A 15756-nucleotide genomic window follows, 5' to 3' on the forward strand; every position below is an offset into this window, starting at 1 on the left:
GCTGATGAGATAGATATACAGATGCTTCTAGACACCCAATTGGATCCCTCCCCCCAATATTGGAGTGTGTGATGGTATTTACATGGTCATGTTGATCTACATGAGACGTCACAAGACATGAGATCCTTTCTTTGGTGGGGAGGCTCAAAAGGATTCATGTTAGGGAACTGAATGGGCAGCAAGTAAGTGTGCACACTTCTAGAGAAAGGGCTTCAGAGGGGCATGGGACACCTGAGCATTGCATCTGGAGCCTGGGAGTCTCTCGGTGCTTGTCGCTCACGGAATCTGTCTCAGTCTCCATCACCCGGGCTGGTGCCCTGTCCCAGGGGGAGGACAGAGGGCAGGCGGTGACTCAGGGCACCATGTTCCACCACTTGAAGGTGAAGGGCTCCCGGCGCACGTTGGTTCCGCAGTGTACTTCCCCGTGCAGCATGTGGTATGGTGTGAAGTCATCAATGAAGCTGCAGTGCAGGCCCAGGGGCTCCAGCAGGGAGCGCACCTTCTCCTCTAAGCAGCAGCGGCCGTTGATGATGGGTCCAAAAGGCTTGGGGATCCCCAGGTGTTTCCCCAGCACCAGCATGTTCACCTGCGGAGCGGGGGCGGGGGTTTGGGGCTCGAGTCAGAGGCAGTACCCTACCATTAGCTTCCCACCCTAGAAGCCTCAGAAGAGCCTGGAATTGTCTTTTAGGCAGCCTTGAAAATAACTACATGCCCACACTGCAGTGGTGGGCAGATGGTGATAAAAGCTGTTGGTTGGTTGGTTGGTTGGTTGGTTGGTTGGTTGGTTGGTCGGTCTTTTGAGACAGGGTTCCCCAGTAGACCCAGCTGACCTGGAACTCACTATGGAAACCAAGTTGGCCCCGATCTCAGAGAGATCTGCCTGCCTCTGCCTCCCCGGGCTGGGATTAAGGGTGTGTACCACCACACCCAGGCTGATAAGAGCCTGTTGACCAGATGTTTCAGGAGCATCTACAGAGCTCACCAAGGTGGCTTTCTAGTCACTGCCTTCCTTATTGGTGAACTCTGGAGATAGCCATGTTTGTGCCACAGAAGCCCAACCTTCTAGGCCGTCTCTGATTGGACCGGGTTGAACAGCTGACCAAGATGGCCCATCAGATTCTTTCTCCCATGAATTTAGAGTTAACTATGGCAGAACATTCTCCATCTTTGCCTGTGCAAGACCTAAAACATACAGCTATTTCCAAGTCTGCAGGGGCAGAGCAGCCAAGGAGAGAGAGGTGGAGAGGGAAAGAGAGAAAGAGGTATGGACACAGGAACAAGAGAGCGGTCCGGGCCCTGTGGCAGCCGTCGCTGCCTTCGGATGTCACAGTGTCATATCAAACCTCTGGCTGAGCCAGCTTGAGTGGACCTCTGCATCTTAGCAACCCTGAGAGCCGGAACCCTTGCACAAGCTTCGGGGAGTGTGTGCATTCATGCCAAGGCAGCTTTAAGCACACAGGAAGGAAGGAAGGCAATAAGAGGCTTTGCAAGTGAGAGCAAAGTCAGAAAGGGAAGGAAACGCGGGCTGGAGCAATGCTGGTGTCCGCAGGCAGGTTCTGAGGGTGAGTTAAGTTGCATGAGAGGAGAGGAAGAGAGCCTGTGACCAGGGTGGCACCAGCGCCCCCTGGCTGCAAGTTTGAGGGCAGCCATATCCTAGAACCCTCCCTAGACCTGCTCAGTCAGGACACTTGAAGGGAGCCCCAGTCATCTAGGTGTTTCTGATGCAAAGCCAAGGTTTTAGAGACACCAGAGACAAAGCCACAAGGCTCCATCACAGGCCACTTCCGCTTCTTCCACACAGCCCTCTGGGATGTCCCTTCCTATCTCTCATGTTGGTCGCACTTTGTTCCATCTCCAAGCTGCCTGCTGTCCCTCTACCACACAGGGGAGATGGTCAGGACATGTCCTCAGAAAGTTGAGGGGAGTGTCCCCCTCACTGGAAAGCAGGGACAACCCTTAAGCATCTCTGCATTTCCCACAGGACATCTGGTTATGTGTGGTGTGATGTGTAGCCAAAGACAGAGCAGAATGGACTTCTGAACTCCTAGGTGCCATCATGTGCTCTGCACATATGACCCCTGTGTGACTTTTCTTCATGAATGACAAATAGGTCCCTCCCCCATGGTCCCTGAGCCAGGTCCTAAAACATGGACCATGATGGGCAGTCACAGGATGCTGTAGTGTTAACCTGGGGACACCTGGGGACCCTTCTCACTGCCAGCCCTGGCCACCACAATTCCAAACATGGTGGTGCCTGGAACTGAGACTTAGAGCCCCATCTGGGTGGGGAACTCACCAAGTCAGGGAAGAAAGCCACCGCCTTCCTCCTCTCCGACTTGAAGAGCTGTGGGATGTCGATGATGTCATGGTCGGCCAGGCCCAGTTCCCGCTTCAGCACCTCTCTGTTCCAGTCGATGCAGCTCTGCAGGTGGGCAAGGGGCAGAGCTGGAGAGACCTTGCCAGGGTAGCTGAGAAGGGTGCCCAAGTGCCCACACACCAACTATCCACACAAACCTTATCTGCCTGTGTCCTCCCTTCACATGTCCTGCTCCACTAGTTGGGCTACCACTGAGAATGTTCCAGAACATCCCATCCTTGATTCCCCTTCTCCAGACCCCTCATTTTTTAGGGATTTCATTCAATCTCATGGTTTAAGATTTATTTTTCTTTTAATTATGTGTATGTGAGTGTGTCTGTGTGTGGGTGTGCGCACATGTGAGTGCAATGCCTGAGCAGGCCAGAAGAGGGTGTTGTATCTCCTGGAGCTGGAGTTACAGGTGGTTGTGAGCTGCCCCACATGGGTGTTGGGACCAAACTCTGGTCCTCTGGAAGAGCAGCAAGCACTCATTTCTCTAGCCCCCAGTCTCATAAGTTCAGACTTTCAAGTATAATGTCCCTACTTCACATCTCTGCTCAGATCTCTCCTGGGGACAGCACACATGACAGGCCAAAGGTAAATTTGTAATTTCTACTTCCTCTTCCAGGTTCTTCATTTCTGTAAATGTGACCACCCTCCACTGGGCTGTGGGGTCTCGGGCTTTGCTGTCCTTTCCTCTCACTTAATGACCAGCAGAGTGATCTACAAATGCCATCCTCAGTCTGCCCCCACCTGCCTGCTTCCCGCTACAGGTACTTCTGCCTCCCCATGAAGGCCACTCCTCTGGCCTGGTGGGCTGTGGTGCCTTGCTCACAGTTTTCCCATCCTTCTCACCTATGTGGTTGCCTTGGTAATATTCCCACAGAGACCCAACTGCAGGGGCATAACAGGGTATATTCTTACTGTTAGGTCTGACACTCCCCCTGAGGGTCAGTGTGCATCTCCCTGGGCACTCACGACCCTGGGTGTTTGTTTTCCTCAGGTGTAAAGGGACCACACCCTAACTTGTCCCAGTTAAAGGAGGGTCTGGGTCTGTTCCAACTTGAGCTTCTGTGAACTGTGGGTCCCATGTCTGCCCTGGCCCCAACCCTAACCCCATTCATGCTCGGCCCCCCACCCACAGCCTTGGTACCTGTGCAAACTTATTAAAGTTGATAAGGTTCCTGTCAGAAAGGACCTGGTTGATGGAGACAGTCTTGACTCGCCTGTCACCTGTAAAAGAGACAGCGAGACATGGGGGGCTAGCACAGGACAATGTGAGGGTCACCTGCTGGGGGACACAGAGGCCAGGTTCACAGCTGTGATCAGGCTGAGTCCGAGGTTCTAGAACTTTCCTGGGCAGGGGGTTAGGCAGCACCTGTTGGAGCTCAGCCTGGCCAAGGGGCACATCTGGGAGGGGAGGAGGGATGGGAAAGAGTCTGGTTGCTAGGGTATAAAGAACTTCAAATGAGTTCACTGGAAGTGGTAATGATTTAATTGGACTTAACAGTAGCCCTAGGCACTCGAGTGATTCCTCTTCCTTCAGTGCCTGGCAAAGCTGGGTCAGCTGATGCCCCTCCCCGCCAGGGCCAGGGTTTATGGGTTCTTTAGGCAGTGACCCAGCCAGTCCTGGGAGTCCAACACCATCAAGTCCTGGCTTGCTCTCCAGGAGTATAACTTCCCATCTGGCCTTCCTGCCTTGCCTGATGGTAGCCACAGAGAACAGGGGCTGGCCAGGGAAGGGGAGGTAGGAGCCAGTGGTGTGAAGTTCTCTCAGCTGCCAGTAATCCAGCCCCCACCACGAACAGGCCGAGAGAGAGCCCCACGGACAGCACCTCGCTCCCCTGTACCCTGCAAAGGGTGTGTTGTGAGTGTCACCGGACAGAGAGGGAACTGAGGCTGAGAAGTCAGGTGGCCTGCCCGAAGCCATACAGCAAGACACGAGTGTTCTGTGAATCTGGTGCTCACCAAGGTCTTCCAGGCTTGCAGGGGCAGAGGGCTCTTCCTCAACTCCAACCCCCTACAGCTGTGTAGGAGACGGACAAGCAGTCCTTCCTCACCTCCTGCTCCTCTCAGGATCAGAGGGATAAAGTCTGGGATGTACCAAGCCTGGGACTTGACACAGTGGCCTGGTGTGTCAGCAACGGGTCGGGGCGGTGCTGGCTGCCTACAGCTGACATCTGTGAGCCCCCGCACTGTCCTTCCCAGCTGGGCAGGGTAGACTAACTCTGGCCAACCTACTGCTCAACGTAAACATGGTCCCTAAGGAAAGATCAAAAGCCATCCTGTCCCCACCTACCTGGCACAAAATCTGGACTTGAGGATTTTTAAGATTGAATTTGGGTTCAAAGGAGTCTCACCACAGTCCCTTTGGGAGCAATGGATTAGCAAGTACAGTCTGTTTTATTGCCAGAGTCCCAGTGTTATGATGGGAACAAGGTGATTGTTTCTCGAGACAGACTCTCATTATGTAGACCAGGTTAGCCTCATACTCGAATGTCTCCGGCCTCAGTTCCCTGAGTGCTGGGTGACAGGCCTGCGGATGCCCACTGCAGCCCAGCCAGCCCTCTGAATTCCTCCTCTGAAAAATGAAAGCACAGGCTGCTTGTTCAAACAGGGTGGGAACAAAGGTATTCAGATGCAAAGTGCTTGGTCCACAGTCTTGACCTGTCATGGTTTTGAAAATTTGCTATTTGATATTGTATTCCTTTGCGCTCTGAGATGTGCTTTGAGTCAGGGTGGGCCTTCACAGCCCTGAAGCCTGTTTCTGACATCCCCATGTGACATACCTGCTAGGTCAGCGTGGCCCTCTGAGACAGGCACCTCCCTTTGCACACCTCCTCAAACAACCATCGGAAGTCTCCAGAATGCCACAGCCTCCTGGCAGAGATGTGCTGGCAAGGGGCACTCCCACTAAGTTGCCCACCAGATGCCCTACAGGGCAAAGGTGGTAGATGCCAGGCTGTGGGGCTCCTTCTTGTGCCTGTTGCCGGTGAGGCCTGTGGCTATACCCTGTGATGACCTAGGACAGCAGGCTTGGGAGCTGGGTCCCCAGGGCAGGCAGAAACCCCATCCCAGTGACCACAGACTACTAAACAGAGGAGCCTGATGGCACAGCACTGGGCACACCTGGTCACACCCTCACCTTGTTCTCCATTGCCATGCAAGTTCATGCCCCTTGTCCTGCACCTGCCTTGTCCTGTCCCCACCATAGGCACTGGTTGCCAGGTGAAGCAGGGTATGCTGTGTCAGGGGAAGGAGTCCTGAATTTTGTGGTGACCATGATGCTTTAAAACCTGCATTTTTTTTTTTTTTTTTGAAAAACGGTCTCCCTGTAGCCCCAGCTGGTCTGGAACTCACTTTGTAGACCAGGCCGTCCTTGAACTCACAGAGATCTGCCTTCCTCTGCCTCCCGAGTGCTGGGATCAAAGGTGTGCGTCACTACGCCTGGCTTGAAACCTGCATTTCTTTTGGGAGCTGTGATGCGCTTAATTCAGGAGAGGAGCAATTAGCTGTTTGCGGGGAGCTAGCACACTTACTCACCGATGACCCCCTGGAACAGGAGGGCCCTGCCATGCCCCCACTTCTGCTTTTCCTGGAAGAGCCGGAAGCAGGCGCTGGGGCTGGCCAGGAGGAGCCGGAAGCCCTGTGTGCAGAAAGCCAGCCCAACTGAGCTCATGGCTTTGAATGTTCCTGACCCCCAGCTCAGCCCCTGCCCCAAACACCAGACACTACCAGGGCCTGCCCTCATGTGCTAACCTTCCCATCCGGAGCAGGGACGAAGCTCAGAAACTCATCCACGTGGCCTACTGCCAGCCAGTCCACAAACAGCTCTACCAGTGGTTGCACCTTCTGTGCATGGAGGAATTCCCGCACCACCCTGGTGACTCTGCGGCCCCTCGACCTGGGCCCGGGGGTAGGAGATGCTCATGTAAAAACATACCCCAGAAATGAAACGAAATGAAACAATCAGATGGCAAGACTTCTGCAGCATCTTTCTCCAAGATGCACAGCTTCCTGACTTGGCATCCTGGAATTTGGGAGGCCAAGGCAAGAAGATTGCAAGTCTGAGGCTAGCCTTGGCTACATAGCAAGACTTTATCTCAAAACAGCAATACATTGTTTTTGTAAGCAGGAAAAACAACATGCATATTTTAAGAGCCCACTCAGGGTGAGATCTGGATAGCCACGCACACTGATAACAACCCACAGCACAAGTGAATGCTCGGAACCACTCCCAGACCCTGTCTGCACATTTTCCAGGACACAGAATACCCCCATCTTGCATTGTGCTGTGTCTGGGGACCATGGTTTTACGAACAGCAAGTGAGTCCCTACAAAGCTGGTGGATTCAGCTGTTATTTGATCTCTAGTCTGTTTTATGGGAAGTAAGCTCTGTGATAGTCTCCAAATCCATCAACAACCTGTGCCATATGTGCAACAACATGCTCTCTCCTTCTCTTTCCCTCGTTCTGTGTGTGTGTGTGCATGCGTGCACGTACATGTATGCTTTCAAATACGCAACTCTCATCTCAACTATTACATCTTAACACCTCTCTTCTGCTTCTAGGAACAGATCCAACATTAGTCATTCTCTTCATAGTATGAATAAGGTTTGACTTAAATACATTTTTCCCTCAGGACGATTGGGAAAAGAAACTTCTTCCTGTGCAGCTCTCAGCTGACAAACTCTCTTATCAGTATCATATATTTGCTCCACAGTCAGATGATCTCAGCCTAGCCATCAGTTTGCTTTCTGTGTGACTCAGCCTCTCCGGGCTCACTTGTAAAAGGGAAAGGTTGGTCCAGCTCTGGCCAGCTTCTTGGGTGAGTATCAGACTTGTCAGGGGAAGCATAGGCAGTGTCTGATGAACAGCCCGCCCTGTCCAGGACTTCCCTAGCAGACAGTGCTCCCCCATTCCATAATCATCCCCCCTGAACTCCCTTCCCCACGCCTCTCACCCGGGCAGGTTGCCCCCAATGAGGATCCTTCCCAGTGGATACTCCTTCCCATTAGCCACCACTGGCGGGCTGACCTCCAGGTTCCCAAATGAGTCCAGGCCACTCACAGAACTGTCTTGTGGCTCCCGAGTCACATAGCCAAAATCCAGACCCTGGTGGGGGGAACTGAGTCACATGGAGGGCAGAGCAGAGGAACCGCTTGACTTGTGCTTGCTGGGCTCTGAGCTCCTAAAAGATGGTGTGGGAACACTACCCCATTCTTCAGATGGAAATACTGAGTCAGAGAAGGGGTCTGATCTAATTAATATGTCATATGTGCAAAGGGGCCAAAGTTCAGGGCTCTGTTGCCCTGTTGGGCTGGGGTCACACAAGACAGAGGGAGGGCTTGGTGGCTTTGTACCTCCCTCAGACACAAATCCTAAGGCTCTGGCTACCCTAAACCCTACAGGGCCTTCTTGCAAAGTCCAGCCCAAGGTCAATTAACTGACTGTCCTGGGGTGGACCGTCCCTGGGGGCTGGAGACTGGCCCTCTGAGCCTCAATCTTCAAGTTCTAGGAAATGAATGGTCTTCCCCCTTTCCTGGTGTCTCTCAGAAGGAACTCAAATGCCACCCAGAGCTAGTCAATCTCTTGACAGCTTTGTGACCCTGTGATCCTAGGGGGAGTTGGAGGACAGTCTTGGCTCCTATGGGTCTGAAGGAATCTCCCATGCTGGTGTTCTTGCTTAGCAACCTCTACATTTATTTGTTTATTTACTTATTTATTTTTATGTGCATGAGTGCTTTTGTCTTCTTGTATGTAAGTGCAGCCATGTCATGCAATGCTCGTGGAGACCAAGAGAGGGTGTCAGGTCCCTTGGAACTGAAGTTACAGACAGTTGTGAGCTACCATGGTCCTCCGCAAGAGCTATCTCACCAGCCCTGAAACCTCTGCTTTCACCATTATGCTGTTTATTATCAAAGGCAGTACCACACACGCCCCTCAGCCCATCAAGGAGAGGATTCACAAATATCCAAGCTGTTACTATATAGGGCTACAGAGGCTCTGACGGGACAGCAACAATCCCGACATCACAGGGCAAGTGATTGACAGCCGGGAGGCTCTTCCACCAACTTACCAGCTGAATCAACCTTCAGCTATTTGGTAAATAAAAACATCAGTGCTCTGCTACTTCTGAATTACAGAGAAGTAGCACATTTTTGGTATATGTTCCATATAATCCATATAATGTGTGTGAAAAACTTATACCTAAAGGTCATATATTAATGTCTCTCTGCAATTCAGACTTCACTGTCCCTCTCCCTCAGTGTCTGGCCAGGGCTGTCACCCCTACAGAACCAGGTTCCAGGTGCTACTCCCTGTCCCCCAGGGTGTCCCTGGTGGGCGTGGCCTCTGCCCCCAGGGCTGGAACAGCCCCCACTCACCAGGATCCTTTTGTAAGGGAAGTTCTGCAGTTCCCCATTCCTTGGGGAGTCGAAGACCACGGGTAAGGTCTTGTGTGGTGCCTGTGAGTAGCCCAGCTCCATCTCATCCTGCCAATGGGGAGAGAACCTAGCTGTGGACAGACAGAAGCACCCCCAAGTGCTGGACACTGAGTGCTCAGGGAGACCTTAGCTGTGGACAGTCAGCAGAGCCCCCAAATGCTGGGCACTGAGTACTTGGAGTGAGTGACTTCAGGGCGGGGCATTCTGTCTCAGCTTGGCATACCCTGGAGGAAGGGAACAAGGGTCAGGTGCCTGCTGGTGGGAGGAGGAGCTGGAGACTCCTTTCCTACAGTCACACAGGATGAAGGAGAACACAGACTTTGTGGGTGTGCCTGTGCTGGGCCTGGGCAGGGTGGGTACAGAGAGCCTCAGGTGGCCTGAGTTAGACACACAGGCCACGGGACATCTGGCCTCCATGTGAAGGGCTGCAGGCAGGCCAAGCCTGAGAGACATCAGAGGGCCATAGCACAGGGATGCCTTCTCCTCTTGTGAAGAGGTCTAGAGCTCTCTTCAATAAGACAAAGATGGGTATGATCCAGGGAGCAGCTCGAGCAAGCGGCGCCTTGAGCTCTTTATAAACACTCACTCGTTAATCTGTGTGACACATCGATGGGCTAGATGGGGACAGTGGGGAATGGAGAGGTCTAGCTGTTCGATAAATGCAAGCTGTCTCACTCCAGGGTCCTGCCCAGAGTCACCTCGCTGAACACATCTCCAGCTGAACAAGAAACTCAGCTTCACAGTCAAGGCCTCCTACCTCAGCATTTGCTGTTCTCAGAACCACTGACCTGGCCAAGGTTTTCTCTCCTGCCTCCCACCTCTGGGCTTTTGCACATGCTGGGCTCCACAAGGACCCCCATCCTGTACCACCTTAGTCCCAGCACTGCCTTATCAGCTCCGTGGCCTGGGTGTCTCCCTGTGAACGTCTAATGACGGGAGTGATTACAGGGGTTGGAAAAGATGAACTGATGCCTGTGGGAACTGAGAAATGACAGAGAGCATTCCCTACATCCCCATGCCTGCAGAATCTAGTCTAGCTCCGAAACCCCTCCCCTAGGGGAGTTCTTTCCTAATCCCTCCCTCCTGGGTCCCTTCCCTGGAGAAGAGCTCTCTACCAGGAGCCAGCTCCTGGAGCTCCCAAGCCAGAAGTCCTACCCAGAGGCCCATCCCTGAGACCCCACCCCCTGGACCTCCATCTATCTCCCCTAGTCCAGGCCGGCACACTGTCACCCCCTTATTTCCTGGGGCCAAGGAATTCTATAAGTCATTCACATTATTGGAGCTTTTCAGCCCTGTGCTATTGACTAGTAGGATGAGATTGTTCCTTGTGGGACTTGTCTGGGCATTGCAGGTTTAGTGACACTCCTGGACTCCACCCACTAAGCCCCCCCCGCCCCCCGGACAACCACAAATGTCCCCAGATGCTGCCCAATGACCCTTCGGGACAAACTGCCTCTGGGCTCAGATGCTGCCGGCTGGGGGGGGGCATGCCCTGCTCCTCTGCTGCCTCACCCAGCAGCCCGCTCAGGTCTGTAGGTCAGTGTATGTGTAGAGCTCTGGAGGGCTCTAGGTCTGGGATTCGAAAGAGCAGTGGATGCCCCAGAAGCCCAGGGTCCTCCTGGGTGTTTCCTTGTGGGGCTGCTGGGTCCCTAGATACCTGGATCCAACGGTCATTACGGTTCTCCGCCTGTGGGCAGATGGTCAGTTTGCAGCCTGCCTTCCTGGCTAGCTCTTCCACAGCTTCCACAAAGTATGTATTGTTCCTCACCCTGTGAGCAAGTCGGTGGGAGGCAGGGGATTCAGAGCCAGGCTTCAGGGCCAGAGGGGCCTCTGAGGCTAGGACTCCACGTAGACTTACCGACACACATACACCTCCAGGGGTGGCTGGGTACTGGGTGTCATGATCCAGGGCGCAACCCGGAACACCACTGTGTCGGTGAAGATTGGGGTCTCAGAGAAGTCCTGCAGGGAAGGGCCAGGACAAAAGGCATGACTCAGAGTCCAGCGGCAGGGTGGGCATTGGGGTTGCCAACCCACCAGGGTCCTCAAGAAATCTCCTGATTTGGGCTGGGTGTTTAGCTCAGTAGGTAGAGCGCTTGCCTAGCACACAAAAGTCCTAAGTTCAGTCTCTATCACTGCATGAAGGTGGTGGTGCATGCCTGTAATCAGAGCCCTTGGGAGGTAAAGAGAGGAAGATCAGAAGTTCAAGGTTATCCTTGACTATATAGTCAGTTTGTGGGCCTTTCACATAGGCTAGATTCTGTAAGACTCTATCTCAAAAAAATAAAAGTGGTTAGAGAGACAGTTCAGTGGCTAAGAGCACTAGCTGCTCTTGCAGAGGACGGGGGTTCAGTTCCCAGCACCCACATGGTGGCTAGCAACCATCCATAACTCCAGTTCCAGGGGATCCAGTGCTCTCTTTTGGCCTCAGTGGGCATTGCACAACACAGGTGCCCTTACATACATGCAAGCAATACACTCACACACATAAAATAAAAATAATAAAGTGCATTTAAAAATAAAATAAGAATAAAAATAAAACAGTTCTCTGGCCTCTCCACAGGATGAGTTTGGCTCCTTCACACCAGCATTGCCCACATCTGCCAGGAACAGAGCCCATTCCTCACCCTCCACCCACCCGCCCTCACCTCATTGGAGTCATCCAGCAGTGTGACATGGAAGGAGATGAGGCCCGGGAAGCCAGTATCAGGGAAGGACAGACCCTCCACGAAGAATCGCTCCTCATCACCATTCAGGCGAGGTACTTCATAGGACACCATGTCCTGGCCCAGCACACACCTATAGGCCTCACAGGAGTCCTCGGGACCTGGGAGTGGGGCGAGTGTAGCCTTGACTCTCAGGCAGCCCAGGGAGTATGAGGGTCCCAGGAGAGTCAAGTGACCACATCCAACTGCAAGGCAAACAGCTCCTCCCCTTCCACTCCCATCAAAGGAGAAAAGGTGGCCCGGGACCCAGGCGGGCATGGCAGGGAAGGGCACACTTTCCCAAGAGCCAACAAGATAATGTTTACCCTAACCCAGCACACTGCCCCCACCATCTTTCCTATAAAATATGCATACAGGGGCTGAAGAGATGATCAGCAGTTAAGGGCACTTGCTGCTCTTCCAGAGGATCCGAGTTTAGTTCCCAGCACCCATGTAGGGCAGCTTACAGCCACCTATAACTCCAGCTCCAGGGGATCTGATGCCCCCTTCTGGCCTCCAAGGACACCCAAACTCACATGCACATTTCCCTCACAGACACACATGCATACACATAAATAAAAATAAATCTTTAAAATTATGCATACAAATTGCATAAGAAGCCCCACTTCTGGGGCTAGAGAGATGGTTCAGCAGTTAAGAACACTGGTTGTTCTTGCAGAAGACCCGGGTTTGAATCCCAGTACCCACATGGCAGCTAACAACTGTCTGTATCTCCAGTCCCAGGGGATCTGATAGCCTCTTTTGACCTCCTCGGGCATTGCATGACACGGGTGCACTTACCTACATGCAGGCAACACATGCATATACATAAAATAAAAAAATAATAATAAAAAGAAGCGCCACTTCTAAGGGCCAGAGAGATGGCTCAGGAGGTAAAGTATGTGATGTACAAGCATGAAGCTCCACCAAAGTTCTAACCCCAGAGCCCCTGTGAAGAAAGCTGGGCATGGTGGCACAGATTTGTAATCCCAGCACTCACTGGCCAGTCAGCCTGGCCTACTTGGCAAGTTATGGGCTAGTGAGGGACTGTCTCAAAACAACAACAAATGGTGGATGGCACCTGAGGTTGTCCTCTGGCCTCTATACATACATGCACACACACATATACATGCATATACAAAACAAAAATACTGTCCCCACACACTTCTGACTGCTCTGTTATACCCAGAGCATCCTTGTAACCTGAGCAGAGTCACACAGCTGCCCATGGCAGGGTGTTGCATAGAACTGTCCTCCGACAGGCAGACCATGGACAGACGCCATCTTCCCAAGCTTGGTTGTACCTGCTTGCCTAGGATCACCATAGCTAAGCTTGTTAACTGTTACACGTCACAAGAAAGGAGGGGCAGGGAGAGTCAGTCACATCTCCCAACCAACCAGTCAGCCCTAGATGCACAAGGGACGGGGAGTTAAGGGTATATTAGCTGAGGAAGCCGTGGGAAGGGTCTCTTGCCATTTTATGTGGCTGTGTGGAGGTCATAATCCATGCCTGAATGGAGACTTTCCAGTGTGGCCTTAGCAGGGAACACCCACGCTCCTGAAAGTAAACTCTCACCCACCACTCTGTAAGTAAATCCAATAAACTAACTGGGTTTCCAGACTGTAGTTTGGTGAAATTGCACCTCAGTTTGTTGTAGGGACCAACAGAGGAGGGGGGCAGATGTTGTTTGTGCCTGCCAGAGGAATTTTAGCTACATAGGGAGACAGAGACAATTCTCCTGGCAGGGTACCCAGCACACACTCACCGCAGACGTGGAAGACCCGTGCCCGCTCGGCATCATGGCTGGAGGTGTGGAGGACAAGTTTGTGGTCATCGAAGAGGGCTGCGGGGCCCTGGGTCCTTAGGACCATGATGGACATGTCTTCCAGGTCTGTGAGGCCAGATAGAGGGGCAGAAGTTGATAACCACTCCACAGGCAAGTCACTAAGTGTCAAGAGCTGGGAATTCCAGCCTTAGTGCCCAGAAACACTAGAATCCATCAGAGCAAACCACAGAGTCATGTACAACCATGTATGACATTGTCCTGCTTCCTGTCTTCTTTGGGGCCCGTGTGTATTCATCTGCTCAGAGCAAAGTTGAAGGCCACCTGGGCATCTCCACTGGGCAATGTCATACGTGTCAATGATGATCAATGTCAATGTCAATAATGCCCACTTCAGAAGATGGCATCTGTGAACATCTCATGTGGAATCCCCATCCCTCCCAGGACACTGCTGCCACATTCCTCACAGTGATCTGGGTGCAGACAGGCTTAGACTGTGGGGCGTCAATGGAACACAGGTTAGAGGTTCAAGGAGAGGAGGTCTGGATGTGGAACTGGGAGTCCACAGACTAGCTGTGAAATTTGGGGCGCTTCCTGAAGCCTTACCATCCTCTTCTTTAAACTGGGATGACAACACTCACCCATTGAATAATTAAACAAGGATCTGGGAAAAGGGCTTTGCACACAGTAGGTGCTTAAACAATGCCCCTGACTCCCCTGCAGGAAGGAATGGTGGGCAGCTTGTTTCCTTAGTTTCTGGCCCAGCATGAGTGTGGGTTCTGAGGAATCCCATGGTGAACTCTGCAGCAGACCCCCCACCGCCACCCAACATCAGCCTTTAGAACCCGGCTTGAGGGTAGACAGCCTTGTGGAGTAATGGAGCAGAGACCCTGGACATCCTGAGACCAGCCTGCCCCCCTGCTCCTGGCTGCTCACCTTGCAGGCAACGCACGTGCCGGTCACAGTTATCCTTGGCATCACAACCCACGTCATCCCGGTCACAATTCACCAACAAGATGGCTCCATGCCCCGCAGGACCCCACACCCACTGCCTCTGTAAGGGAGAAAGCACAGCTGGTAACAGGGGCTGGGGCCAGACCCTTCAGGCCTCGTCCCCAGCACTTCCTGGCCAGCTACCAAAGCTTTCCCTCTATCCTGGAAGAAGTCCACTTTCACTGAAGCAGCTCCTGCTGAAGAAGCGTCGATGGCTCCCTAGTGCTCACACTGTGGAGTCCAAACCACAGAGCTGTCTCATGGCTGGCTGTGAGGTGCCACTTCTGCCCTCTCACCTCAGGTCCTTGACCTAGATTGTAAATCTAGAACTTTCTTCTCACCAATCAAGGCTAGCCCAGAGCTGGCAGGCAACCCATGTGACTGTTCATTTTGATGAACACCCCCAACCATACCTGGTCCCTGTCTGGCTCCCCTGATTTCTACATCAGCTGAGAGTAAGGGGGGACACCCATAATGTTCTCATCCTTCTGACCCAGAGCACATGAATTCTACACTCAATGGCCTGTCCTGGGTCCAGTGGGGAGCTTACCTTATTCACGAACCTCCTCTCCTGTCGGCCCTCACAGTTCACATCACAATCCAGGGTGATGTCTGTGGGAGAAGGCCATAGCTTCCATGTTTCCAGCCTCCACCTCAGCCATCTGGGGCCAGGCAGATGGGTGTCATTTCCCAGGAGACACCCAGAGGTGGAGGCCCTGGAACCTCCCCCCTTGGAGGAGGAAGGAGGGTTCGAGCAAAGACTGCGTGCCCTGCAGAAAGCCCTCTTCCTTGATGGTTCCATGTTCCACAGCCCCAGAGCCCTCACTGTGTGGAGCAGAGCGGCACTGAGCCCAGGTGGTCGGGGGGACAGTCACCATCTTTATGAGGCTGCCTCAGCTCCCTGGGATAGAGCAGGGAGCCTGGACGTTGGCATTGGGAGTACACGGGTGTGAGGGTGGGCTCTGCCACCTCCCAGCTGCACAGCTTGGGAGCCTCTGCTTTGGCGGCTGTTCCCCCATCCACCCCACCCAACTTTCTCAGTGTTTCTCCCTGGAAACTGGAGGGATCTTACAATACAATGAGTATTCAAGGGGTCGGACTCAACCTCCAGGCACCACCAAAACCATAGTTCTTAAAGAAGAGAGGAGAAAGGGAGGGAAGGACTGTGGGTGATTTTTTTTTCCCACCGGTGGACAGAGCCAACCACTGAACCATGAATGGTGGCTTGTCACTGTGGGCATAAAGAAGCCCCCCACAAAAGAAGAGGTTCTGTGGGATTCCAGTTACAGAAAATCAGATAGCCTACAGAATTTGCCATGTGAGCTCGGGATAAACCACAAAGAAAAGCAAAGAAGTGTAAAACAACAGCTGCCTTTAGGGGAGGCAGGAGCTGTGAGGGGTGGACAGGGGCAGAGCATTTTGTAATTACTCATTTAGTGTGTATACTTACGTGAGTGTGTGTGTGTGTGTGTG

General features: G+C 52.9%; 1 protein-coding gene across 1 annotated transcript in view; it reads right to left on the reverse strand.

Moving 5' to 3' along the window:
- Positions 1-352: 352 nt before the first annotated feature.
- Padi3 (peptidyl arginine deiminase 3) overlaps positions 353-15756 on the reverse strand; it is a 28044-nt gene continuing 12640 nt past the window's right edge. The window contains exons 4-16 of the mRNA XM_008852932.1: positions 14834-14895; positions 14227-14344; positions 13273-13398; positions 11450-11628; positions 10660-10763; positions 10459-10570; positions 8742-8849; positions 7319-7470; positions 6116-6260; positions 5900-6002; positions 3510-3589; positions 2297-2422; positions 353-586 (exon numbers count right to left, since the gene is read on the reverse strand). Of these exons, the coding sequence (XP_008851154.1) occupies positions 353-586; positions 2297-2422; positions 3510-3589; positions 5900-6002; positions 6116-6260; positions 7319-7470; positions 8742-8849; positions 10459-10570; positions 10660-10763; positions 11450-11628; positions 13273-13398; positions 14227-14344; positions 14834-14895 (1649 nt within the window). The remainder of the gene's footprint in view (positions 587-2296; positions 2423-3509; positions 3590-5899; positions 6003-6115; positions 6261-7318; positions 7471-8741; positions 8850-10458; positions 10571-10659; positions 10764-11449; positions 11629-13272; positions 13399-14226; positions 14345-14833; positions 14896-15756) is intronic.

The sequence above is a fragment of the Nannospalax galili genome, unplaced genomic scaffold (assembly GCF_000622305.1).
Source record: "Nannospalax galili isolate Female #2095 unplaced genomic scaffold, S.galili_v1.0 scaffold1927, whole genome shotgun sequence".
NCBI lineage: Eukaryota > Metazoa > Chordata > Mammalia > Rodentia > Spalacidae > Nannospalax > Nannospalax galili.